We start from the raw sequence: 24,138 nt of genomic DNA, 5'->3' as shown, positions 1-24,138 counted from the left end.
TTCTTAAATAGCCCGCAGGTCGGCGAAAAGTAGTCGTACATTTCGGAGCATCCCCCCTGCCGATCTGCTCGATCTTGCATTATGGTTGATTCTTTTGAGAAACGAACTGAGTCCCGGTCTTCTGACCCCGAGAATATTCTTGATTCCAAGGATCCCCTTGCTGCTGCTGGATTTGAGGATCCCGATGCTGGATTGAGTGATGAAGAAAAGGCAGCAATTGTGTGTTATCCCTTGCTTTCACGTTCAATATCATTTGAAGCTACAATAACTAATTAAACAAACACAATAGGATCGTAAGCTACTATGGAAACTTGATCTCCGCCTCGTGCCATGGCTCAGTCTACTTTATCTCGTTTCGTTCCTTGATCGGTAAGCAAATCCATTATTCGCGGACTGCCGAGGAAATATCACGAACTAATCTTACCTTGTTCAAGCACAAATATCGGGAACGCAAAACTTGTCGGTCTTCAAACAGATCTGAACATGACAAATGCCCAATACAATGCCACCCTGACTATCTTTTTCGTCTCGTACTCCGTCTTCGAGCCCGCGACAAACGTCCTGCTCAAGCGGTTGCGGCCGAGTATATTTATCCCACTTATTATGATGGCATGGGTAAGTGAAACAGTACTTACTCCTTACTATCCTTCTAACCAATTCCAGGGAATTTGCATGACCTTCATGGGCTTCGTAAAAAACTACCACGGGCTAATGGCCGTCCGCTGGTTCCTTGGTCTATCAGAAGCCGGTCTATTCCCCGGAGTAGGCTATTTCCTCTCATGCTGGTATAAGCGCTCAGAATTTGGTGTGAGAATGGCAATTTTCTTCTCCGCGGCCGCGCTCGCAGGTTCCTTTGGCGGGTTGCTAGCAGCTGCCATTGCGAAGATGGACGGCGTGGCCGGTAAGCCAGGCTGGTCTTGGATTTTCATTCTGGAAGGCCTTCTTACGTTCATCATTGGTATTGCCTCGTTTTGGTGTGTCTATGACTTCCCTGATCAGGCGCGGTTCTTGTCGGATATCGATCGCAAGCGCGTTCTTAGGAGACTCGCTGCCGATCAGCAGTCGAGTGCTGAACATGAGGAGTTTAAGATGGAGTACTTTTGGTCGAGTCTGAAGGATTGGAAGACTTATACTGGGGCTGTGATTTACATGGGGGCTGATGGGTCGCTTTATGCGTTCTCGCTTTTCGTGCCTACTATTATTAGTGAATTAGTGAGTTGTCACATTGCGAAGTTGGGGATTGTTGAGCTAACATGGGTTTCTAGGGTAATTATTAATATTGGATGTTGTGCTCGGTATATCGCAGCTATTTACTGATTGCTTCTATAGGCTACAGCTCGATTCGTGCTCAGTTGTTAAGTGTACCGCCATATGCCGCCGCTGCCGTTTTGACAGTGACAGTTGGATTTATTGCAGACCGTACAAGACAGCGCGGTCTCTGCAATATCGCCGTTTCGTTCCTCGGTATGATAGGATTCGCTATGCTACTAGGCTGTGAGTCTGCCGGTGCCCGCTACGCAGGAACCTTCCTCGGGGCTATGGGCATCTACCCAGCCATCGCGAACACGATTTCATGGACTAGTAACAACACCGAAGGTAACTTTCACCCTAGATTCCGCGTTTATCTTGTACATATGACGAAAGCCAAGACTAACCCATTGCTGTCTAGGTGTATATAAACGAGGTGTCTCCCTTGGGTTTATCATCGGCTGGGGAAATCTCAACGGCATCGTCTCATCCAACATCTACCGCGATGATGACAAGCCGAAATACTACCCCGGTCATGGTGTAGTACTCGGCTACCTGGTCCTATTCCTCTTTGGTGGATCCGTAGTGCAGTACCTCTTGCTGCGACGCGAGAACGGCAAGCGCAGACGCGGCGAACGCGACTACTGGATCGAGGGCTTGGACCAGAATGAGATCGAGCTATTGGGTGACAAAAGACCGGATTTCATCTACACGCTGTGAGCAGCGGGGGGATAGCCGGATAGGCGTGGAAGGGAGAGCAGAGCTAGATCGAGATATGAGTGGGAAATGAACATACATCATCACGACCGTGATCTTAGTAGGTAGGTAGACAAGTCCAGGTTTATGCAAGACGTCTATAAGAGCCCGCTCATAGCTTCGTGCGAGAATCATCCCAATAATAGGAACCTTCAAATCCTCATGCCTCCTTCTCGTACCGATTAACAATGTCCTGTCCCTTCTTCGGGCCTCGCACAACATGTCGACTAGCCCAGCTAAGCACCTCCCCGGTATCAGGCTTAATGCGGAACGCATACGCCGTGCGATACATATCGTTGATACAGAGATGGTTACCTCTAGCATTGAGGACAGTAGTCTCATTGCCGGAGGTCAAGACAACGGGCGGTACAGGCGGCGCGACGAATTCACCGGGATCCTTCTGCGTAGACACTGACGCCGACTCCAGCAGCGAATCCGAACCCGACTCAAAGTCGAAGTCGTGGAATAGGTAGTCTGCTTCTTCCGGGCCCGGCGCGACTTTCACGAACCAGACGCTGACGCGCCCGCTGTCGCTGTCCTGGCGCCAGATGTACTTCTTTGTCCATCGTAGACCTGGTGGTAACGCGCCTGTACCGACATTGCTAGGTATCTCGCCTTCTTCGCAGTACAGCCAGTCGCGGTCGGTTGTGGTGGGGGGTTGTGCGGTGAAGGTTGCGGTCCCGCGGAGTTCGCCGTTGAGGTCGAGGGGGTTTTCACTCCGGAGGGTTCGGGTTAAGGTCCAACGGGTGTTGCTGAGGGAGGCTATTAGGGTTGAAAGGAGTTGACGGGAGGGCATTGTTGGCATGATTGCTGTAATTGGTAGAATGGAAGGGTTGTTGGAGAAGGGAATGCGGGGAGGAATAATAGGTGGAGTTGTCCAATCAATCGACGGGCTTTCCACTCGGACTAGCCCTGAGACTTGTATTGCTTGTTTTTCTTATTTGGTTGTATGTTGTACGTATTTTCGGAGTAGATCGCCTAAAATTGTCCATAGACTAATGAGAACCCCGCTAACCGGGGAAATGACCTAAAAGGGACATACAATTTCCTTTTACCTTCTGTAACTTGGAACATAAGATCGCATCGAATCAAGTCCACTAGCCATGTGGCTAAGACCTCTTTGCCTATTAGCTGTATTGTATCCACGGATGTTAATTGCAACTATGTTCTCTGACATGTGCAGTATATTCCATCTCAGGTTCTCTGTATGATACAAGGAATACACCTTTTTAGCGACCCGGTCAAGACATTAAGCCAATCGGCACCAATACATAATCAACGATTGAAATAGAATTTGCGGATTCATCTATATTATCCGCAGTATATAGAGTGGGGATATGCATAATAGACTCTCTACATGAGATAATGATATCAGATGTGTTCAATCTTGAACATCAAGATTTATATTGTACTCCGTCCAAGGGTGGGCAATCCAATGCCCACTTAACAAGACGTTGAAACGGATTCCGTGCCTCATTTCAACCGCCTCGACTGCCGATCGTGGTGGGCCCTTGTTTGGAGTTAATGAACTGGGTTGAGTTACAGATCAGTACAAAACAGATTCTGTAAGAAAATAGATAACTCAGTTCCTACATCCTGCATCGTACATAGCACATCGATGTACGGAGTATGGAATAGAATATAGATAGTAACTCCTTGCATGAAAGTATTGATCTTCAGCCAAGGCGATAGTCTAAAATAACCTTGAAAAAACGTGATAGTCAATCATTTACTGCATCCAGCGATGTAAGTTACCGATAGAAATTGACCAGGTGCTAGGAATTCAAGATCTGGCAGGTGTCAGAATGTTAAGAGGATCTCTCGGATCTCTCGAATGATCGGAATGTTGGGTATTTTCACGTTGGATGGGCCGTTTGCGGAGATTAACCAGACGCATGCGATTGTCAGGTACAGTACTACCGTACTACATACTACAGTACTACAGTACTACGATACTACAATACTACAATACTACAATACTACAATACTACAATACTACATTATTACATTCTATGCTACACACATTATACTACATATACATTATACTAACATAAAGTAATTAAAAAGAAATTGGAAATGAAAATAAAAATAAAAATAAAAATAAAAACCATTAAATACTCCTGTACTCCGTATTCCGTGCTCCGTACCCTACAGGGTAAAAGAAAAAGAAAAAACCAAATCCGGAATCGTTCGGCGACTAGACCCAAAAACCATCTCCTAGTTTTCTTGTCTTCTGGTCTTCTGGACTTCTGGACTTCTGGACTCTTCTTTCTCTTCTATGCAACGATGGACTAAGAGATCCTATCCGAACATCAACTCGAGCCTCACGGCTCTCACTACATTCGCTACTCACCCCTCATTAAAACAGAACTCCAAACATCAACTCTCACAATGTCACTCACTACGCGCCTTCCATTCCTCTTCCTCGCCCTTATCGCCCTCACAATCTCAGCCCTAGCCGCCGACAGTATCCTCCCCACATCAGCCTCCAGTACATTCCCGCAGTGTGGTCTGACCTGCAGCACCCTGACAACCGCCCAGACGTCCTGCGAAGCAGCTGACGCCTCAACCTGGACCTCATGTTTCTGCCAGTCATCCCTGCTCACCGGCCTTAAAACCTCCGGCAGCATCTGCTCCACCTGCAGCGCGGCCGACCAAGCCACGCTCTCAACCTGGTACAATAACTACTGCAACTCCGGCGGCAAGGATACATCCAACACCGCTACAACAACCTCAGCAGCCGCAGGCGCTACATCTGGTTCCAGTTCAAGCGCAGCCACAAATAAATCCGGCACTACTACAGAGGAGAATAAGTCATGGTACGTTTGATTCCAACACCGCGGCGCAAATGGGAATCGAGACTACATCCACACCCAAGACCAATCGCTAACAAAGTTCCCCTCCAAAAGGTGGAGTACTCACTACCGTTGGGTCATCATGCTCATCGTGTTGGTCATCGGATTCAGCGCCATCGCCGTACTCGGCGTATGGTTCAAACGTCGCTACGACGCTAAACGGCCCAATCTCTACCACGGCGGTGGCAGCAGCTTGCTGAGCACAGCTTCCCCGCCCGTTCCGCCCAATGCCGCCTGGACCGGCGCCCCGCCGGTGCCTGTGCAGACCGCCGGCCTCGGTGCTGACTCCCTAGCTAGTAGCTCGCGCTCTACAATGGCCAAGACTGGCACTCCTGTCCCCGGGGCTCGGACGCGACTGACGAAGGTCGAACAGGGCTCTGGGGATGTGGAGATTCGGCAGGTCTAGAGCCTGTTTTGGTACTATCTTGTTTTGGATCTTTGGGTTGCTTATGTCCCCAAATTCCGGTTTTATTTGCAATGCGCTACTTCTATACCATACTACCTAGTTATGGTTGCATTTCTTGGTGTTTGGTACGGATAATGGGCTTCACGCTGTGTTTTTCTTCTTGTTGGTCTTGCGCCTCTTTTCCCGCTCTTTCCATCCCTTTTCCTTACCTTGTTCTCGCGGGCTTTGGCCTAAAATATGGCGGAGTGGATTTCTGCTGACGACTGTGTTCATTCTCTTTTTACCCTCATATTCGCCATTTCTTTTCAATATGTTTGAACAGGTGACAGAGTACATAGTACAACGCGTGCGCGCATTTCATGATTCCTTATACACATCTTTTGTAATACCTCCTGATCCAACCCGAGGCTGGTGTATCACGAGATACTAATACTAACAACCTTAATATCAACTTCCGGTTTCTCCTTATGCGTCCGCACATTCTCGATCTTATGCACGATATCCAAGCCCTGCACTGCACGCCCAAAGATAGTGTGCTTATTATCCAACCACGGCGTCTTCTCCGTCGTAATGAAGAACTGACTAGCATTTGTATTGGGTCCGGCGTTCGCCATCGACAGTGTATACGGCTTATCGTGCTTGAGAACGGAGAACTCATCTGCGAATTCCCCGCCCCAGATAGACTCACCACCCGTCCCGTCACCTTGCGGGTCACCACCTTGGATCATGAATTTGCGGATCACACGGTGGAAGATTGTGTTATTGTAATAGCCATTCCGGGCATGTGTGACGAAGTTCTCCACGGCCCGTGGTGCAGCCGAGGGATACAAGCGCAGGTGGATGTCACCCAAGGTTGTGTGCAGGATTGCAGCAGTGCCGGTCTCAGCGGCTTTAGTAGTTGCCGTACCGGCGCCAGCCGCTGCCTGGGTTGGCTTCTCGTTTTGAACGTCGCGGGTGGATTTCGAAATCTCTGTTTCGTTCGTGAACATGTAAAAGCGCACCTTGGCAAAGCCGGTGCAGAGGAGGATCGGGTCGCGTTCTTCGGCTTCTTGGAGGAGCGGATTGCTACTGGCTGCCATTGAGACGGTTACGACGCCTTTGCGTTGCGGTTGGCCTTGGTACAATGCGAGGTTGAGGGCTCGGAATGGCTCTTCGCGGCCGTAGACGCGCACTACCCGGTTTGTGTAGGTGTTGATACATTTCACGCCGTAAAGAGAGCCGTAGAGGATGAAGTGACCAGATTCGTCGAACCAAACGTTTACTTTGTTGCGCGTGGCTTCGCTTTCGAGTTCGCGCTCAACACCTAGGCGGCGCCCGAACTCTACTTCGTCAAGTTCGTACGGTGCTGTTCCCGCTTGCTGCATCTCCGTGATGGTGGTTATTGATTCGTCGTATGTGCGGTAGAGCTTTCCGGTTGCGAAGTCGAATACTCGGATTTGTCGGTCTGGGAAGGAAACCGTGGCGAAGTGCTCGCCGGTCGGGGAGATTGTGATGGATGTCGGGACGGATTTGGCTTTCTTAAATGCGAAGAGATTTGTTGAGGATTTGAGCTCGAAGACATTGTCAGGTTTCTCGAAAGATCCGTCTCCGGCTCTCCAGTATTCGATCATTCCTGATTCATCGGCGGAGACGACGCAGTCGAAGGCGTTGTTGAATGCGAGTGAGACCACCGGGCTACGGTGGATCGACTTCAAAGTGTGCAATGGCTGGGGATTTTCGCCACGTCCGTCGAATACTTGAATCGTATTACTTGACTCGTCTGTCACGGCTAGCAGGGGGAGCGAGGCCCCGCGCGGGTGTACCCAGCAAACACATCGAGGCACGAAGTCTAGGGTATACATCGCCAAGAGATCTGTTAATGTTAGCAAGTCACTAAGCCCACGAGAGTCACACATTCCGAGCCTACCAAATGTAATAACATCAAAGATCTTCACCGTCTTATCCAGTCCTGCTGTCGCGAAACTGCGGCCGTCCGCACTGACAGTTACGCCCCGAATCTCGCCTGGGTGAGCAAGGAACTCCTTCACGAACTCGATGCCTTCCGCCATCTTCTTCCAGAACTTAACAAATCCATCGACGGAGGAAGTGATCACAAAGTCCGTATAGGGCGCAACAGTCACAAACGACAATTGGTCCTTGTGCATAAGCGACTTGGAGTACCGTGCGGAGACTGGTAGCGCATTGATGTAGACTTTCTCAAAGGGAAGCTTGCGTCGCTTCTTCTTGGGGGCAACCTCCGAGGGCAGCGCAGGGCCAAAATCGTCGTCGGAAGAGTCATCACCTAGCAATCGCGTAGAGTTAGTATCTATTACGTTCCGTTCGAGGGAGCGGTCTGGATGGTGTTCACGATGCAGGGGACTCACTATTCTCAGCCTCGACCGCAGAGTGAGGCCGCTTGTTCGCGGGAGCCTGAGCGAGTTCACCGGAGTCAGCCATTGTCGATATTGACAGGAACAAGGTCAATTCCAGCGAAAGGGATCGTCACGACAGAAAGGAAACGTCGAGAGGCATCGCGGGCGGTGATGGAGCGCAGCCAATCAGAAGCTCGGGCCAATCGTGCGGCAACTTTTCTCCTTTCCCACCCCACTGTTGACAGGAGAAGTCGATTCAACCTCTCCAGCAAGACATTTGATCTTTGGTCGATTGCCTTATTCAGCTGGTCATCATGGTATGCTATTCCCAAGTTGGCCCGCGAGAGCGTGGAAAATATGTGTTCGCACTGGCTCACCTCTACCCCTCCTAGGCATCTTTCGGCAATCCCACACAGATCTTTGGTGACGATGTCATTGAAGAGAAGGGCGAGAATGCCCGTCTCTCAGCCTTCGTCGGTGCTATCGCCGTCGGAGACCTCGTGAAGAGTACCCTTGGTCCCAAGGGAATGGACAAAATCCTACAATCTGCGTACGTGGGGGAGTGATTGATAATCCTACGTGGTGATATGACCGCGGAAATGCTGACATGGCTGTTCTCGCAGATCTACAGGAGAAATCCTGGTGACGAACGACGGTGCTACGATTCTTAAGTCCATCGCTTTGGATAACGCCGCGGCTAAGGTTTTGGTCAACATCTCTAAGGTTCAGGACGACGAGGTTGGTGATGGAACCACATCGGTCACCGTTTTGGCCGCCGAGTTGCTGCGTGAGGCCGAACAGCTTGTTGCCAAGAAGATTCACCCCCAGACTATCATCGAGGGTTACCGGATAGCTAGCAAGGCTGCCCTCGCCGCTCTCGAGGCTACCGCGGTCGACCGCAGCCAGGACCCCGAGGCTTTCCGCAAGGACTTGCACGCCATTGCCCGCACAACACTCAGCTCGAAGGTTCTTTCCCAAGACCGGGACCAATTCGCCAAGTTGGCTTGTGATGCCGTGCTTCGCCTCAAGGGATCCACCGATCTTTCCCACATCCAGATTATTAAGAAGGCCGGTGGAAAGCTGAGCGATTCATACCTCGATGAGGGTTTCATTATGGACAAGAAGGTCGGTGTCAACCAGCCCAAGCGGTTGGAGAACGCCAAGATCCTGGTTGCCAACACGGCAATGGACACAGATAAGGTCAAGATTTTCGGTGCGCGAGTCAAGGTCGAATCGACCGGCAAGCTCGCCGAGTTGGAGAAGGCAGAGCGCGAGAAGATGCGCCAAAAGGTTGAGCGTATCAAGGCTCACGGTATTAACTGCTTCGTTAACCGTCAGCTCATCTACAACTGGCCCGAGCAGCTGTTCACCGAGGCCGGTATCATGTCCATTGAGCACGCCGATTTCGACGGCATCGAGCGCCTGGCCCTTGTTACCGGCGGTGAGATCGCTTCCACTTTCGACCACCCCGACCAGGTTAAGCTGGGTGGATGTGACCTGATTGAGGAAGTGATTATTGGTGAGGACACCTTGATCAAGTTCTCTGGTGTGGCCGCTGGTCAGGCCTGTACTATTGTGCTGCGCGGTGCCACCGAGCAGCTTCTCGATGAGGCCGAGCGTTCGCTCCACGACGCTCTGGCCGTCCTCTCGCAGACTGTTAAGGATCCCCGTGTGACACTTGGCGGTGGCTCTGCCGAGATGGTGATGTCCAAGGCCGTGGAACAGGCGGCTCAGAACACGACCGGCAAGAAGCAGCTTGCTGTCGACTCTTTCTCTCACGCTCTGAAGCAGCTGCCTACCATTCTGGCCGACAACGCCGGTCTGGACTCTAGCGATCTGGTGACTCGTCTGCGTTCTGCCATCAACAACGGTATGACCAGCTCTGGTCTTGATCTGTTGACGCCCGGTGGTGGTATTGCGGATATGCGTGAGCTTGGTGTGGTGGAGGCTTATAAGTTGAAGAAGGCGGTGGTTTCGTCTGCCTCAGAGGCAGCCGAGGTATGTACTTCACTATTTTTGATTCTTGATATTCAATTTGGAACACGCGCTGACTTTGTTTTAGCTTCTCCTGCGGGTGGACAACATCATCCGTGCGGCTCCCCGCCAACGCAACCGGATGTAATGGACACGATTGTGATGACATGGATGAATTCATCTCTGTACTCTTTCTATGAAGGAATTAAAAAATGTGCAATAGAAGTTCAACTAAGTACATGATCTATCCATCTAACCGTTTGTGTAGTCTGCCAAGTAGATATATGGTCCACCATCAGCTGCATCCTGCGGTATCGGTTACCCTGTATATAGCCCCTAGCCTCGAAGTCATTGTATAGTTCAACAAATGTACTAGGTGTACATAGTCTTGAGTTTTCTTCTGGGGTCTGGATCCCCAGGCAAAAGAATCGGGTGCGAAGACCCGTTATTAGACTTAGTTTGTCTATCAGGACTTGAATCTGTAGAGTTGTTTATCCAATTTCAATCATTATAATGCATGAGGTTGTTGCTTTACCTTAATGTTAACTATAGGAGTTCCTACAAGGTAACTAGATAGTTTATGTAACCATGTCTAGAATGACTTGAGTGGGACAGCCCCTTAGTACCTGAACAATAAGGCATCAACTTCTCCCAAAGCGGGAGACTGCCGGAAGCGGCCACTGAGTTTGAAAGCTTAGCGTAGCCAAGGAGCCAAGGCACAGCCAAGGCAGCAGGATAGACGTATTCAGGGTACTCCATATGTAGTTTTTGATTCTGTATAGTGATATAGTATTCTCATCGGAGCAAAATATAGTAACAATTATAATATACTCCGCACATCATAGGTTCTTAGATTCTGATATGACGATCACATTCCCATCTCGTGGATCATAAGTGGGCAACAGACCAGATCGGCATTGCCTAGACAATATATGGTGTACTTTGTAGGTATAGAAGTTATACTAAGATCAATGCAGATATATCAAGGGGGGTGTCTCAGTGCTATGCCGATGTTTCATTTCCCTACTGCAGGGCTAGATTTGCCGCTAGGAACTGAGTCTAACCGTCATCGCTTTATTTTTAGGGGCAATAGATTAAGCAATCTAGCAATCTAGAAATGCAATACGGAGTACTCTAGCTTTAAAAGAAGAAAAAAAAAAAATCTAGATTCACTATTAAAAAATATATAGAATATCATAGTCATATGCAAATGCAAATGCGCTAAATTAGCTTAACATTCTTAGACGGAGACAGCCCACTGTACCAGGGACTGTAACTCCCCCGGTTGCCGGTTACCCCCAGACCCCCATCATCTTTTCTTAGCCACCACTCTACCTTCTCTCCAAACTTCTATTCCCGTTCTCCAACTCCCTTATGCCGCTGGCTCTTACGCTCGTTTGAGATTCTACACATGATTTTGTCCAAGTGGCTGGCCACTCTGCTGGGCGGCGCGTTCGCCGTCCAGGGTGCCCTCGCTATCGAGTTGAACATCGATGACGAGAGTACGTTCCCCCCCGTCGATCGCATTCGTTGTCTAATCAAGTGCTTCTCTTAGGCTCTCTCAAAAGCGCGGCCAAAACGGTCGCCACCACCATGATGAAGTACTACGATTCTCGCGAGTCCAAGGACATCCCCGGCAAATTCGATGGCACTTGGTGGGAGGGCGGTTCTATGTTCATGACCCTTATCCTGTACTGGTTCGTAACCGGTGATACCCAGTTCAACGACGCTGTTCAAGAAGGAATGTACTTCCAGAAGGGCGACGACAATTTTTTCCCCAGCAACTACAGTCAGTACCTGGGAAACGACGATCAAGTCTTTTGGGGTCTCGCTGCTATTACCGCCGCGGAATTCAACTACCCCGAAAGAGACGGCGAACCCTCCTGGGTATCCCTCGCACAGGGTGTCTTCAACACCCAGTACCCCCGCTGGGATACCAGTAGCTGCCACGGTGGTATGCGCTGGCAGATTTGGCCGTACCAAGACGGTTACCTGACAAAGAACGCGATTTCAAACGGAGGACTCTTCCAACTTTCGGCCCGCCTCGCCCTTTACACTGGAAACAAGACATATGCCGACTGGGCGGAGCGCATTTGGGATTGGAGCGCTACAACCCCGCTGCTTAAGCAGAAGAACTGGAACATCGCCGACACCACCACCTGCGGCACGCAGTGCACGGATCATGGCGATTTCCAATGGACCTACAACTACGCCACCTATATCAGTGGTGCTGCCTATATGCACAACTACGTATGTCCTTCTGTTCTGGCAAATGATCGTTGATACTAACTTCAGACTAGACTAATGGCACTGAAACAAAATGGAAAGAGGGTGTTGAGGGTCTCATCAAGACCTCTCAGCAGTTCTACCCGACCACGGGATTTAATGGAGCCGGCGGTCAAATTCTAGCGGATATCACCTGCGAATCTGGCGGTAACTGCGACCGCAACCAGATCACCTTCAAGGCCTACTTTAGCAACTGGCTTGGAATGTTGACTACAATCGTCCCTGGCACCTCTGACCTGATCTTCCCCCAGCTGAAAACCTCGGCCCAAGCCGCTGCAAAGCAATGCTCGGGTGGCGACGACGGTACATATTGCGGTACTCGCTGGTGGAAGCAAGCCACTTGGGATGGGACCAAAGGTCTGGAGCAACAGATGTCTGTGTTAGGTGTCCTGTCTGCCAATCTGATTCCATTCGTGAACAAGGCCCCGGTGACTTTATCCTCGGGTGGAACCTCCAAGAGTAACCCGAATGCCGGCACCAATACGTCAGACAACAAAGTCCCTGTACTGAACACCATCGGTACCGGTGACCGTGCAGGTGCAGGCGTCTTGACGGTCATCTTTGTCAGCGGTTGGGCTATTGCCGTGACCTGGATGATCCGCGGCGGCTAAGGTCATCTCCCGTTTCATATCTACCTCTATCTTTCTTGGGATCATACGTGATCCCTTTTTTTTTTTTTGTTTTATAATCCCTTTCTTTCTACAAGCTTCTGTGGCAACATCCTCCTATATCTGTATCTATCTTGATTTTTCTTGTGTTTCCCTTCTTTTTTTTACTCTTTTCCCCTCCCCTTCACTGACACTTCCGGCATGTACTGCACGAGGACGGGGTTGTGGCGTTGGATGTGGTGTTTTGATCTACATAGTTCTTTTTTTAAAAAAAAAATTTGAAAAAATTTGGTGATAATGGACATTGATTTTCTTTCTCCTTCATAGTGTGTTGTGTTGCCCTTGATTGGTCTTACCCCTGACACCAGGCAGAGTACTTGACCCACCCTTCTGAAAGGCTGGGGGTTCAGTCTTTATGATCAGCATTGAAAGATCCACTGTGAAGGACTCGTCTAAAGTGATCAATCATGATGTGACTAGAGAATGTCCAAGGATGACTGTGTAGTATTATATAACATACCTAGGTAGAGGGGTGGGTACATTAGGTTATATGTCTACTCCGTACAAGCATCTATAATTATGTTCTAACTACTCTAACTAGTTCACTATGTAAATATAGATATATGCAGGGAGTAGTATATTAAGGGGATAAGGGATAAGACACTCTCGAATGTTCTTATTGTTCTAGGCTATGCTGTATTCAGTGTAGATCGAAGGCGTGCGTGGACTGAAGTACCATACCTTGACATTACAGCTGCGGAGGCGCGAAAAACCGGTCACAGACTGTAATGTACACGTGTATTACACACAATGTCTCTGCCTGCACATATGCTCTCCAGTCTCACCTTTCCCATCTCTTGCATTCTACATTCTCTCCATCTCTTCATCTTGCATTATTATCAGACTACAGGTGAATTTCCTCCTGTTTTCCACTTTGAATCATTTGTGGGTTGGGGGATGATCCACCATCCGGATTCTCGACTCACTCCACACTTTCACTCGAACCGTTAAACCTTTCTCCATTCAACATCGGCCCATGCGACGCCCTCCGCTACCTCCTTCGTTCCTTCGATCGTTCACCTACCCTTCAATCTTTGTGCTGACAGCTCCACAATGCGGTGGCGGCTGCCGGGCGTCCGTTCGACACTGCCCGCCAGTGTCGCACTACTCCTTCTCCCAACTCTGGTCGCTCCGCTGCAGCAATCAGACGCCCATGACCCTATTTCTCGAGTCTCCGTGCCACTAGCACAAGAGTCATCAAAACAACATGCAGCCCATGTGGCCGCACCATTCATCGTGAAACCCAACGATGCGAGCGCCCTTGCTACTCTGGCTCTGGCAGGCTCCGGCCGTGCCGTTCGAGCCCCTCCTGTCCAAGCCAGCAGCACCACTGCGGGCTTGGCTTCGCCGCTTCACGCGCGGTCCTTGCAGGACTGGGAGGTTGAGGATTTTGTGCTGCTGGCGACCGTCGACGGAACAATTCACGCCCGTGATCGCAAGACCGGGACTGCTCGCTGGGCCCTCGAGGTCCCGAGTAGTCCTGTGGTCGAAAGCACATACCACAGAGCGAATCGTTCCAGTTTTGACGATACACAACCCGAAGACGACTTTTTATGGATCGTTGAACCGAGCCAAGATGGCAGCCTATATATCTACAGCCCCGCCCCAGACGCCGGCTTGCAAAAGCTCGGATTAACCGTGAAGCAGCTTGTTGACGAAACCCCTTATTCCGGCACTGAGCCCGCTGTGACTTATACTGCCCGGAAAGAAACTACATTGTACACCATTGATGCCCGGACTGGCAGCATTTTGCGAGTGTTTAGTTCCCGTGGTCCGATTACCGCTGCACCGGAATGCCGGAAGGTGAACGGAGAAGATGTGGACTCCGATGAGTGCGAGTCGACATCTGGTACTTTGGTTCTCGGTCGAGTTGAATATGCCGTCGCCATACAAAATACGGAGACGGGAGATCCAGTTTGCACCTTGAAATATTCCGAGTGGGCACCGAACAACCGTGATATGGACCTACAGAGCCAGTACTACAAGACAATGGATGAAAGCCACATTTATAGTATGCATGATGGTGTTGTGCTGGGATTCGATCACTCACGCATGGATCGCCCCCGCTATACCCAGCGCTTTTCATCTCCTGTGGCGCGAGTCTTTGACGTGGTTCGTCCTGCCAACAAAGATGCACCAGATGCCTCGACCCCGCTGGTCCTGCTCTCACAACCTCTTCAGCCACCGGATCCGGATTATGGATCCCTTGATGATGAAAGGGACATGCGTGTATTCATCGATTGCACTGAGGCAGGGGGCTGGTACGCCTTTTCAGAGGAAACCTATCCCCTGGCCACCGGCCGCGCCCCAATGGCTCAATGCTATGACAAAGACTTCTTCCACCAGGGGCAAGCACTGATGAGCCTGTCTGCCCGTCAGCAGCGGAATGCGTTGGCCGGTGTTCACTCTCTCACTGGCCCTCGGATCATCCGTCCGCATATTCCTAGAATCGCTGGGCCATCTACTTCTGACCTTTCAAATGACACACCACGAGATATCCTTCGCAGTCCTTCTGAACTGGCGTTGCCTCCCGCCTTGCGAAATAGCGCCATCATTCGCAAGAGCTGGGACAATGCTTTGGATATTGTCGTAACGTTGATTTTACTGTTCATCTGCACATTCATCTACTTCAACTCGCACCACCTTCGCGATTTGGCCAAGCAAAAATTGGACATCAAGAACATCATCAACTCAAGTGATAAGCCTTCTCTCTCTGCCCCTTCCACGCCTGTTGTCGGGGGTGCCCCGGATATCAAGCGTTCATCTACGCCAACCCAACAAGTTCCTAATGTTACGGTAAGTTTAGACTTGGATGATACGTCACCAGATGGTGGATCAACTCCGCGTGCCTCGCGAGACTACGCCCCAGACTCCACCCCGCGGGTGCAGATTCGTGAGCCGTCACGTGGGCCTGATGATGACGACGCCGACGAGGCTGGAAAGCCAAAGAAAAAGCCCCGCGCTCGTGGCTCTCGGGGGGGAAAGTCCCACCGCCGTCGCAAGAAGCCTGGCAGTGAAGGTGATAGCCCTGAGGGAGCTGATCAGGTCGTGGAGCAGGTCAATAACCTAGCCCCCCAGCCTCGACTTGAGCACGATGTTCAGATGGTCCGAACAATTTCGAGCGAGATTATCGAGATGGATGGCGTTGTTCGTATCGGCCGGCTTCAGGTTTTCACTGATGTTGTCCTTGGACATGGTAGCCATGGCACCGTGGTTTACCGCGGTTCGTTCGATGGAAGAGACGTCGCGGTCAAGCGTATGTTAATGGAATTCTATGACATTGCATCCCACGAGGTGGGCCTATTGCAGGAAAGTGATGACCATCATAACGTGATCCGATACTTCTGTCGCGAGCAAGCCACCGGGTTCTTGTATATCGGCCTCGAGCTTTGCCCAGCATCTCTTCAGGATGTGATCGAGCGCCCCGCTAGCTTCCCGGAACTAGTCCAAACTGGCTTAGATCTGCCCGACGTACTACGGCAGATCACCCAGGGTGTCCGTTACCTGCACTCTTTGAAGATCGTCCATCGTGATTTGAAGCCGCAGAACATTCTCGTCGCTATGCCGCGTGGCCGCAGTGTTTCGCGGTCATTGCGGCTCCTTATCTCTGATTTTGGCCTGTGCAAGAAACTTGAAGACAACCAAAGCTCGTTCCGGGCAACCACTGCCCACGCCGCTGGAACTTCCGGCTGGCGTGCCCCTGAACTCCTGGTCGATGATGACGGTCCTATGTCTCTCGCATCGCAACACACCGAATCCTCGGAGCCCGCTGTGGTGGACCCGCAGACAAACCGCCGCGCTACTAGGGCCATTGACATCTTCTCACTGGGTTGTGTGTTCTACTACGTCTTGACCCGTGGCAGCCATCCATTCGACAAGAATGGCAAGTTTATGCGCGAGGCAAACATCGTCAAGGGCCACTTCGATTTGGAGGAATTAAATCGCCTAGGCGACTATGCCTTCGAGGCGGATGATCTCATTCGCTCGATGCTGTCTCTAGACCCTCGCCAACGGTAAGCATCCTTCTTTGCAGAAAGACATTCAACTTACTGACATGAATTCCTAGTCCTGACGCAAGCGCTGTATTGATGCACCCATTCTTCTGGCCCCCATCAGACCGCCTGGCCTTCCTCTGCGATGTATCCGACCACTTCGAATTCGAGCCTCGCGAGCCCCCATCAGACTCGCTGCTTTGCCTGGAATCAGTGGCTGAGCGGGTAATGGGTCCTGAAATGGATTTCCTGCGCTCATTGCCGCGAGACTTCAAAGACAATCTCGGCAAGCAGCGCAAGTACACCGGAGGGCGAATGCTGGATCTCTTGAGGGCTCTCCGCAACAAGCGCAATCACTACAATGACATGCCTGATCATCTTAAGGACAACATTGGCGGCTTGCCCGAGGGATATCTCAATTTCTGGACATACAGGTTCCCCAGCTTGTTGATGAGCTGTCATGCGGTCGTTGTAGAGCTGGATTTGACTCGCAATGATCGCTTCAGGAGGTATTTTGTGCCACCCGAATAGATTTGTGCCCATGGACATTATTTAGAAGGCATATATATAAAAAAAAATACTCAAAAAGCATTTATCTTATCTGTATATTGAAGGTTTCTGAGGCTAGCAATGATCTTCTGCATTTTATAGAACTGTCCAGGAATCCGGGAACATCAGTCCATTTTCATAAGATCCAAGCAGGAATAAAACAGCATGAATGAATTCTTTTCTTATCCTCACTTAACTTAGCAGAAGTGTCTTATACATGGACACCGGCAGATAAGTGGATCGCCGACGTGATTACTTCGCGCCAGTTTCTTCCGCGTTCTGCACTGGTTTTTTTTTCTCCCCACTCACCCTGCACCATTCCATTTGGTGTTTGGCACCTTGTCTGTTTGACAAGACATGCGTGTCTGATAAATTCATATTTCTTAATTCCCTCCCCACCAATAATTACCGCTCCACGCCAGCTCTACCGGTTTTTACTAGCGCCTACCCTCACCTCAACTTCCTCCCACGCGTCATTGCTCGATCCAATTAAAGCCATCGGCTGCATGCGCTTTTACTGCATATTTTATTATTTGACACAATGGTGTTCCTCCGACTTTCAATCAAAGTCTACCCGCGGGAGCAGCTGAGTTCGAACTCGAGCTCCAGCTGGGGCAGGACCTTACTCGGCGGGCGAAAGACCACCAACGATGACTCCAGCCAGGGATCGGCAGTCTCGACGACATTGAAGAAACCTGGTGTCTTCTTGCTTGTCCTTGAGCACCCCGAAGAGGTTTCGCTTGGTGGTCTCGCGGGCATGATTCAAGAACATTGGGCAAAGCTTCACCCAGAGTTGGAGTGAGTATTCATATACTGGACGGATGAGAAACCGACCTCTTCCAGGGTACTGTGATTACTAACTCCGTTCATTAATAGACCGCTTGCGATCAAGAAAATCCTCGACGATACGAAGGAGGACCTCGATCTTTATCCCGACCTGACTGTTGCTGATGTTTGGGTTGACTATGGAAAAGCCCGCACCGATGGCCTTGACCAACGAGGCTCCGTTCGTGTTCTCCAAAAGCCTACCACGGCCGCCCCGGAGCGATTCCCCTCTGTCGATCAGGATTGGGATGCTGCTATCATTGCCTACGAGCGCAAACGTGCTATGAAGGATAAAAAGGAAGAAATGGAGACCCAATTCCCTGCGATTCAAGAAGAAGATGAAGAGAGTAGCGCCCAATCTGTGCGTAGTCACTCTCGATCTATTTCTCAGTCTCACATCCAATGGGAACATTCGCCTGAATCGCCCCAGCATACCAATAATGACCCTCATGTCTCTGCTCGGAAGTCACCAATCGAGCACCGCCATCGTGATTTACCTCTCTCTTCTGTTGAAATTCGCGATCCTGTCAACACTTTCCCACCAGTGAAGTCTACAGGCCCTACAATTGCTGGGACGCCGCCTCCCAGGCGTGAAAGTGAGGAGCTCGGCGAATCTCCATCACCAGCCGAGCGACGAGCATCCAGCATCAGGTCCCAACCGACACCCGCATCTGTAGCTGCCGATTCACCGGGACCGCAGTCTGAGCCGCATAAGCTCGTAAAGCTACCCATTGCGAGCAGTACAGCTAAACGAACAATTACGCAAATGCCAGATGACGCTGAATCCCCACCTATGTCGCCTGCGCCCAAACATATCATTCCCCACCAACAGACGCAATCTACTGAGGAGGCTGCTGCGTGCTCAGGCGATATCGAACCAGAGTCTGCTCCACAACGTATCGTGAAAATACCATTCAAGTCGGGCATGACGAATGGAGTTAACGGACAAGGACACCTGGCGGCAGTGGCTGCTAATATTGTATCTCAATCCCCGCAGAAAAAGCAAGCGGAAACAATAATCGGGATCTCCAGTGAGGAGTCGAGCGAAGAGGAAACCGACAGCGAGGACGACGAGGTTGAAGCGGAGAAGAAGCACGCTAAGCGGGATCAAAGAAAAACAGAAGATCAGACTGGTTCTGACAACTCTGACGGCTCTGACTCTGACTCTGACTCTGAATCCGAGTCTGAGTCTGAGTCCGAATCGGACTCCGAGGCCAGCGAAGAGAATGGACCCAAGGATGAGCCCATCACGCCTCGAATTGATCACTCGATTCCCATTACTGGGGATGTAATTGATCTAGAGGGCGATTTACAGATGGATGGGCCTATTGTAACTAGGAGCTCCCAGTCAGATCACTCGCGTCTTTCGATGTTGAAAACAAACGGTATAACCCATGAGACTCAATCACGCAAGCGGAAGCAGGCCTCCGAAGAACCCACGTCAGTCAAAAAAGCTCGTCAGGGACAGGCCCATCCCTCAACCCGCCCCCCATCTACCCCTCCTCGGTCGGTGCCTGCAGTCGTTGTGCCATCTCAACAGACTCGGCAGTCCATATCGAAGTCGCCATCTGCTCAGACGAGCCCAGTGCGAAAACGAGTCCGTGCACCTTCCTTCTCGAGCCCAGCTCGACAAGCCAGTGTTCGAGAGGAGAACGAAGCGCCCCCCAAACCTTCTCAGTTTGGAATTGGTTTGGGGATTACAAAGAGCCCTCCTAGCAAGCAGCCCGTCAGGTTGAATCCTTCGCAAGAATCCGAGGTAGCATCCACCCAGGACTCCTTTGGTGCACCGCTTTTCCCAACTAGCAACGTGAATCTTGCCGATACGCCTTCTCTTACTTATGTAAACAAACAAACTCCTGCGATTGACAAAACGAAAAAGCTGCAATCCGCTATCCGTGCCAAGGATTCCCCGGCAACCGAGAGGCGATCCGTGTCTTTCGCTGAGGGAGAGAGCCTTGCTTCTAGCTTGGATCCCGCTCCACGCTCCACCCCGCGCAATACTGTGATTAGCAATTCTGCCCCTGCCACAAACACTATCCAGGGGACGCCTTCGAGCGCAACCCCACGAAAGGCCACGTCCAAGGCCAGGCCCGCTCAGCAGCCGCCCACCTCCGCTGTCAAATCCACCCTGGGAACGCCTTCAACATCCACGTCTAGCAAAACCACGCCTAAAGCAAGGGTCAATAAGCAAACACCTAAATCTACTTCCGAAAATGCTCAGGCAACACCATCCAGTAGTCAAGTGGTCTATCCACCTGGCTTTGATATCGAACAGTTGACCCAGCAAGTTGAGACTGAACAGAAGACGAAGGCACAGGCTAAGCTGGACGAGAAAGCACAAAGGAGCAAGGAAGCCGCTGAGAGGTCCGAGATAGAACACAAGCTCCGGGAAAGCTATGATCCCCAGCTTACGATCATTTTAACTGAGATGAAAACCCTATTGAACAAATTGGCCAACTCTAAGCTCGATTACAGCAAGCGAAAGCCGCTCCGCGTCAAGCTTGAAGCCTTGCGCAACGATCTGAAAGTCTGTGAACAGAGGCTGGAGGCGCAAAGGTCCACCCCTCGGGAACCTGTTGCAAAGGCACCAAAGCCAACCCTCAAGGACATGCTGAGCAGCCAGAAGCAGGAACTAGCTGCTAAGCTACGACCTGAACCCAAGTCTGCCCCACCTCCCCGCTCCGATGTGTACGAAGTTCCCAGCTCCGGTGAGTCTGAGTCTGAGTCTGAGTCTGACTCAGACTCAGACTCCAGCAGTGACGATGGTAGCAAGAGTGAGAGTGACTCGGGCGACATCATGCCCAATGGCCAGTCAGTCAAACTACGCAAGCCCTGGGCTCAACGATCCAAATAACATGCACGTTTTGCTTTTTAAGATATCCTATTTTTTTCATGCATACGATGCGTTCCTTTGTTATCTCTATCAACATCGACATGATCCTGTACAGTGTTTTCCACCAGTGTATGATATTAAACCAATGCTGAATACGAAGTTTAATTTCCATGAGAAAAAGTGCGGTTAAATCCAGTTGAGACCAGAGACAGCTAACTTCTGTATAGAATGTTGAATTTGTATATTTCTGTAAAATGTACATCTCAACTCTTATGTTGGTATTTGCATATATGTCTCGGCTGTTGCGTGGTAATAGCCGGCCTTAAGTTCCGGCTCGGGCATGTGTTCTGAAAAACTATAGGACCAACAATCCGATGACCATTCATGGCAATTCCATAGCTTTCCAGCCACTCGGTTATGGGGCGATTCTATCTGATGGCATCATCTTGATATTATTTTGCCATTGCTCCAATTGTGGCATAGCTCCATCTTCAACAATTGGAGCGAACGGTTACACATCGCCAGCATCAACAGTTAGTCGATCAGTCCCCTGAATACATACTCATTCCAACCATTCATTTGCGTTGGTGATCGATAAACTACCCAAAACAATGGCGGCCGTAATGCCCAGGTAAGTATCGCCACCGCACACTGCCAGTCTCTCAATCTAATATAACGCAGCATGGGATACGCGCCGCATCCCAACGAAATGATGAAGGCAGCGCAGTGGATGGGCACACGAACAGTTGAAGTGGGAGTCGTACCCAAGCCCAAGATCACCGAGCCCGAAGACGCCATCGTCCAAATAACCCACTGCACAATCTCCGGTTCAGACATCCACCTATACGAAGGCGAGCTCAAAGACGCAATGCAAAAAGGCGACATCCTCGGCCAAGAAGCAATCGGTCTTGTTGAAGAAGTCGGATCGAATGTCAAATCCCTCAAACCCGGTGATCGGGTCATCATCCTACCCGTCATTTCATGTGGCAACTGCGATTATTGCCAACGACAGGAGTATTCACTCTGTGACAACACAAACCCATCCAAGGAAATGGAAGCCGCGTACGGACACCGGCTCAGCGGGAAGCTGGGATACAGTCGGTTTTGTGGTGGGTATCCAGGTGACCAGGCGGAATACTGCCGCGTGCCGCATGCGGACTTGTCGTGTGTCAAGGCGCCGGAAGATATCGATGCGCGGAAATTACTAGGCCTGACGAACGTCGTTACTACCGCTTGGCATGCGCTGGAGTTGGCTGGCATGCAGGAGGGTGATGTGCTGGGTGTATGGGGTTGTGGGCCTATTGGTCTTACTGTGCAGCGACTGGCGAAGCTCCGTGGGGCGAAGAAGATCTATGCTATAGATAAGGATACACAGCGACTACGGATTGCCGAGGGTTTTGGAATGACTCCTGTTGATGTGGATGCCCATCCTGATGTGGCGGAGTACATTCTGTCAATTGAGGACCATGGCCTTGATCGGTCTATTGAGGCGAGCGGGTACCATAGTTCGCAGGAAGCTGAGTATCCCGCTATGCAGGCGATTGGGCTCGAAAGGGATAGTAGTGATACATTATTGGCGATCATGAAGGCAACCCGTAAGGGTGGTAATGTGGCATTGGTTGGGGATTTCTTCTTCACCACACAGAACTTCCCGATTGGGCCTTTGATGCAGAAAGCGCTGACAGTGCGCGGTGGTCAAACGTGGCCACAAAAGGTAGGTTGGATTCTTTTCTTTCTTTCAAATTGAATTGATAGCTTACCATATGCAGTATTATCCGTTCTTGATGGATATGGTGGTGCAAGGAAAACTCGATCCATCATGGATGTTCACGTATGTGGATGACTTCGAGAACATTCCGGACATGTACCAGAAGCTCTCGCATCATGAGGTTCCAGGCAGACTAAAAGTGTGTTTAGTGACAGCCTTTGGACGCAGCCAACAGATGCAATCCTACAGCGACCTGCCCGTCCGTCGCTCGAGTGTTGATTCTGATATTGAGTAGTCAGCATAGTCAGCAAAATCCCTTGGAAAACCTTAAGAAGCTCTCGATATAAATAGCCGTCTCCCCCGCAAAAATTAGCAACTCCACAATTCTTCATCATGTTCCCCCCACCACCTATTGCGCTTGATTGGAATAACCTGGGATTTAAAGTCCGGGATGGTGAGCGATTGCCCTTTAGTAAACCATAGTCGATTCTCATTGATAGCAGGCAATGGCCATGTCGAAATTCACTACTCCCATAGCGGTGAGAACAAATGGTCGGCACCGCAATTCGTCGCTTCGCCCTTTATACCAGTGCATGGGATGGCGCCGGGCCTAAACTACGGTCAGCAAGTCTACGAAGGTCTCAAAGCGTTCCGCCACCCAGCCAACGACAAAATAACCATCTTCCGCCCCGACCGTAACGCCAAACGCATGCAGTACTCCGCCGAAGTAGTCTCCATCCCACCCGTTCCAGAGGATTTGTTCATCGAGTGCGTACGGTTAGCAGTCGGTGTAAATGCCGAGTATGTACCACCGCACGACTCCGGCGCCGCGATGTATATCCGACCCATGCTCTTCGGCTCCTCTGCACAGTTGGGACTGAGCCCGCCGGATGGGTACACACTGGCAGTATTTGCTATGCCGACTGGCGTGTACCACGGGGCTAGCGCAGTTGATGCGCTAATTTTGGAGGACTTTGATCGCTGTGCACCGCATGGAACCGGGGCTGCCAAGGTTGGTGGAAACTATGCGCCTGTGTTGCGGCACAGTGACCGGGCACGGCGCGAAGGGTTTGGGATTACCCTTCACTTGGATAGTGCGACTCGCACTGAAGTTGATGAGTTCTCGACTTCTGCTTTCATTGGAGTGAAGCGTGACGGAGATCAGATCACTGTGGTCCAGCCCGATAGCCGGAATGCGATTGACTCGGTTACGGCGGCGTCGGTGTTGGAAATTGCCCGGACGTTGGGGTATCGGGTGGAGAAGAGGCGGGTTGCTTATGAGGAGCTGCGTGAGTTCGATGAGGTTATTGCTGCTGGTACGGCGGCGGCGTTGGTGCCGGTGGGTAGTATTACGATGCAGTCCCGTGGGGATAAGTTCGAGTACCGTTGCGGGGCTCAGAAGGAGGGTGGTGAGGTTTGCATTAAGTTGGTGCAGACGCTTCGTGGTATACAATCTGGAACTGTCGAAGATACCTTGGGTTGGAACTATGAGGTGCAGGCACCGCCGAAGGGATGGACACAGCAAGGGGAGGAGGAGATTGAGCTGAGTGGTGCCAATGTCCCATAAACAGTTAAAGGGCTGGCAGGGGGTCCCCAACTAAAATATGTCTCCAATTTCGGTATTGTTCGTTAAAAATAAATACACATATCGAGTTTCCACAACCCGAACGAGATACATACATATACA

General features: G+C 50.7%; 9 protein-coding genes across 9 annotated transcripts; 7 read left to right on the top strand and 2 right to left on the bottom strand.

The window, feature by feature from the left end:
- Positions 1-81: 81 nt before the first annotated feature.
- N7537_004418 (allantoate permease family MFS transporter) lies at positions 82-1,968 on the top strand (the record flags this gene model as incomplete). The annotated part of the gene is made up of 6 exons (XM_056895475.1): positions 82-219; positions 290-369; positions 435-615; positions 664-1,204; positions 1,330-1,596; positions 1,670-1,968. 6 exons carry the CDS (start codon positions 82-84, stop codon positions 1,966-1,968), a joined length of 1,506 nt encoding a protein of 501 aa, XP_056755223.1.
- Positions 1,969-2,164: 196 nt separating this feature from the next.
- Positions 2,165-2,809, bottom strand: N7537_004417 (uncharacterized protein; the record flags this gene model as incomplete). The annotated part of the gene is made up of 1 exon (XM_056895474.1): positions 2,165-2,809. The coding sequence occupies one exon, from the start codon at positions 2,807-2,809 to the stop codon at positions 2,165-2,167; it is 645 nt and encodes a 214-aa protein (XP_056755222.1).
- Positions 2,810-4,395: 1,586 nt separating this feature from the next.
- On the top strand, positions 4,396-5,265 carry N7537_004416 (uncharacterized protein; the record flags this gene model as incomplete). The annotated part of the gene is made up of 2 exons (XM_056895473.1): positions 4,396-4,823; positions 4,914-5,265. 2 exons carry the CDS (start codon positions 4,396-4,398, stop codon positions 5,263-5,265), a joined length of 780 nt encoding a protein of 259 aa, XP_056755221.1.
- Positions 5,266-5,681: 416 nt separating this feature from the next.
- On the bottom strand, positions 5,682-7,701 carry N7537_004415 (WD40 repeat domain-containing peptidylprolyl isomerase; the record flags this gene model as incomplete). The annotated part of the gene is made up of 3 exons (XM_056895472.1): positions 5,682-7,117; positions 7,172-7,546; positions 7,629-7,701. 3 exons carry the CDS (start codon positions 7,699-7,701, stop codon positions 5,682-5,684), a joined length of 1,884 nt encoding a protein of 627 aa, XP_056755220.1.
- A 229-nt stretch (positions 7,702-7,930) lies between these two features.
- On the top strand, positions 7,931-9,738 carry N7537_004414 (chaperonin-containing T-complex subunit CCT2; the record flags this gene model as incomplete). Its single annotated transcript, XM_056895471.1, has 4 exons — positions 7,931-7,933; positions 8,009-8,166; positions 8,240-9,614; positions 9,679-9,738. 4 exons carry the CDS (start codon positions 7,931-7,933, stop codon positions 9,736-9,738), a joined length of 1,596 nt encoding a protein of 531 aa, XP_056755219.1.
- Positions 9,739-11,001: 1,263 nt separating this feature from the next.
- Positions 11,002-12,487, top strand: N7537_004413 (glycoside hydrolase family 76 protein; the record flags this gene model as incomplete). The annotated part of the gene is made up of 3 exons (XM_056895470.1): positions 11,002-11,092; positions 11,146-11,840; positions 11,891-12,487. 3 exons carry the CDS (start codon positions 11,002-11,004, stop codon positions 12,485-12,487), a joined length of 1,383 nt encoding a protein of 460 aa, XP_056755218.1.
- Positions 12,488-13,597: 1,110 nt separating this feature from the next.
- ireA (bifunctional endoribonuclease/protein kinase IRE1) lies at positions 13,598-17,067 on the top strand (the record flags this gene model as incomplete). The annotated part of the gene is made up of 2 exons (XM_056895469.1): positions 13,598-16,557; positions 16,611-17,067. 2 exons carry the CDS (start codon positions 13,598-13,600, stop codon positions 17,065-17,067), a joined length of 3,417 nt encoding a protein of 1,138 aa, XP_056755217.1.
- A 559-nt stretch (positions 17,068-17,626) lies between these two features.
- N7537_004411 (uncharacterized protein) lies at positions 17,627-20,764 on the top strand (the record flags this gene model as incomplete). The annotated part of the gene is made up of 2 exons (XM_056895468.1): positions 17,627-17,883; positions 17,962-20,764. The coding sequence occupies 2 exons, from the start codon at positions 17,627-17,629 to the stop codon at positions 20,762-20,764; spliced, it is 3,060 nt and encodes a 1,019-aa protein (XP_056755216.1).
- Positions 20,765-21,354: 590 nt separating this feature from the next.
- N7537_004410 (Branched-chain amino acid aminotransferase II) lies at positions 21,355-24,018 on the top strand (the record flags this gene model as incomplete). The annotated part of the gene is made up of 5 exons (XM_056895467.1): positions 21,355-21,374; positions 21,425-22,457; positions 22,513-22,650; positions 22,803-22,905; positions 22,955-24,018. 5 exons carry the CDS (start codon positions 21,355-21,357, stop codon positions 24,016-24,018), a joined length of 2,358 nt encoding a protein of 785 aa, XP_056755215.1.
- Positions 24,019-24,138: the final 120 nt, after the last annotated feature.

Source organism: Penicillium hordei (assembly GCF_028827395.1).
Source record: "Penicillium hordei strain IBT 12815 chromosome Unknown utg000002l_segment0_segment0, whole genome shotgun sequence".
In the NCBI taxonomy this organism is placed as follows: Eukaryota; Fungi; Ascomycota; class Eurotiomycetes; order Eurotiales; family Aspergillaceae; genus Penicillium; species Penicillium hordei.
The sequence above is the reverse complement of the archived record's forward strand: the minus strand, read 5'-3'. Positions and strand labels throughout refer to the sequence as shown.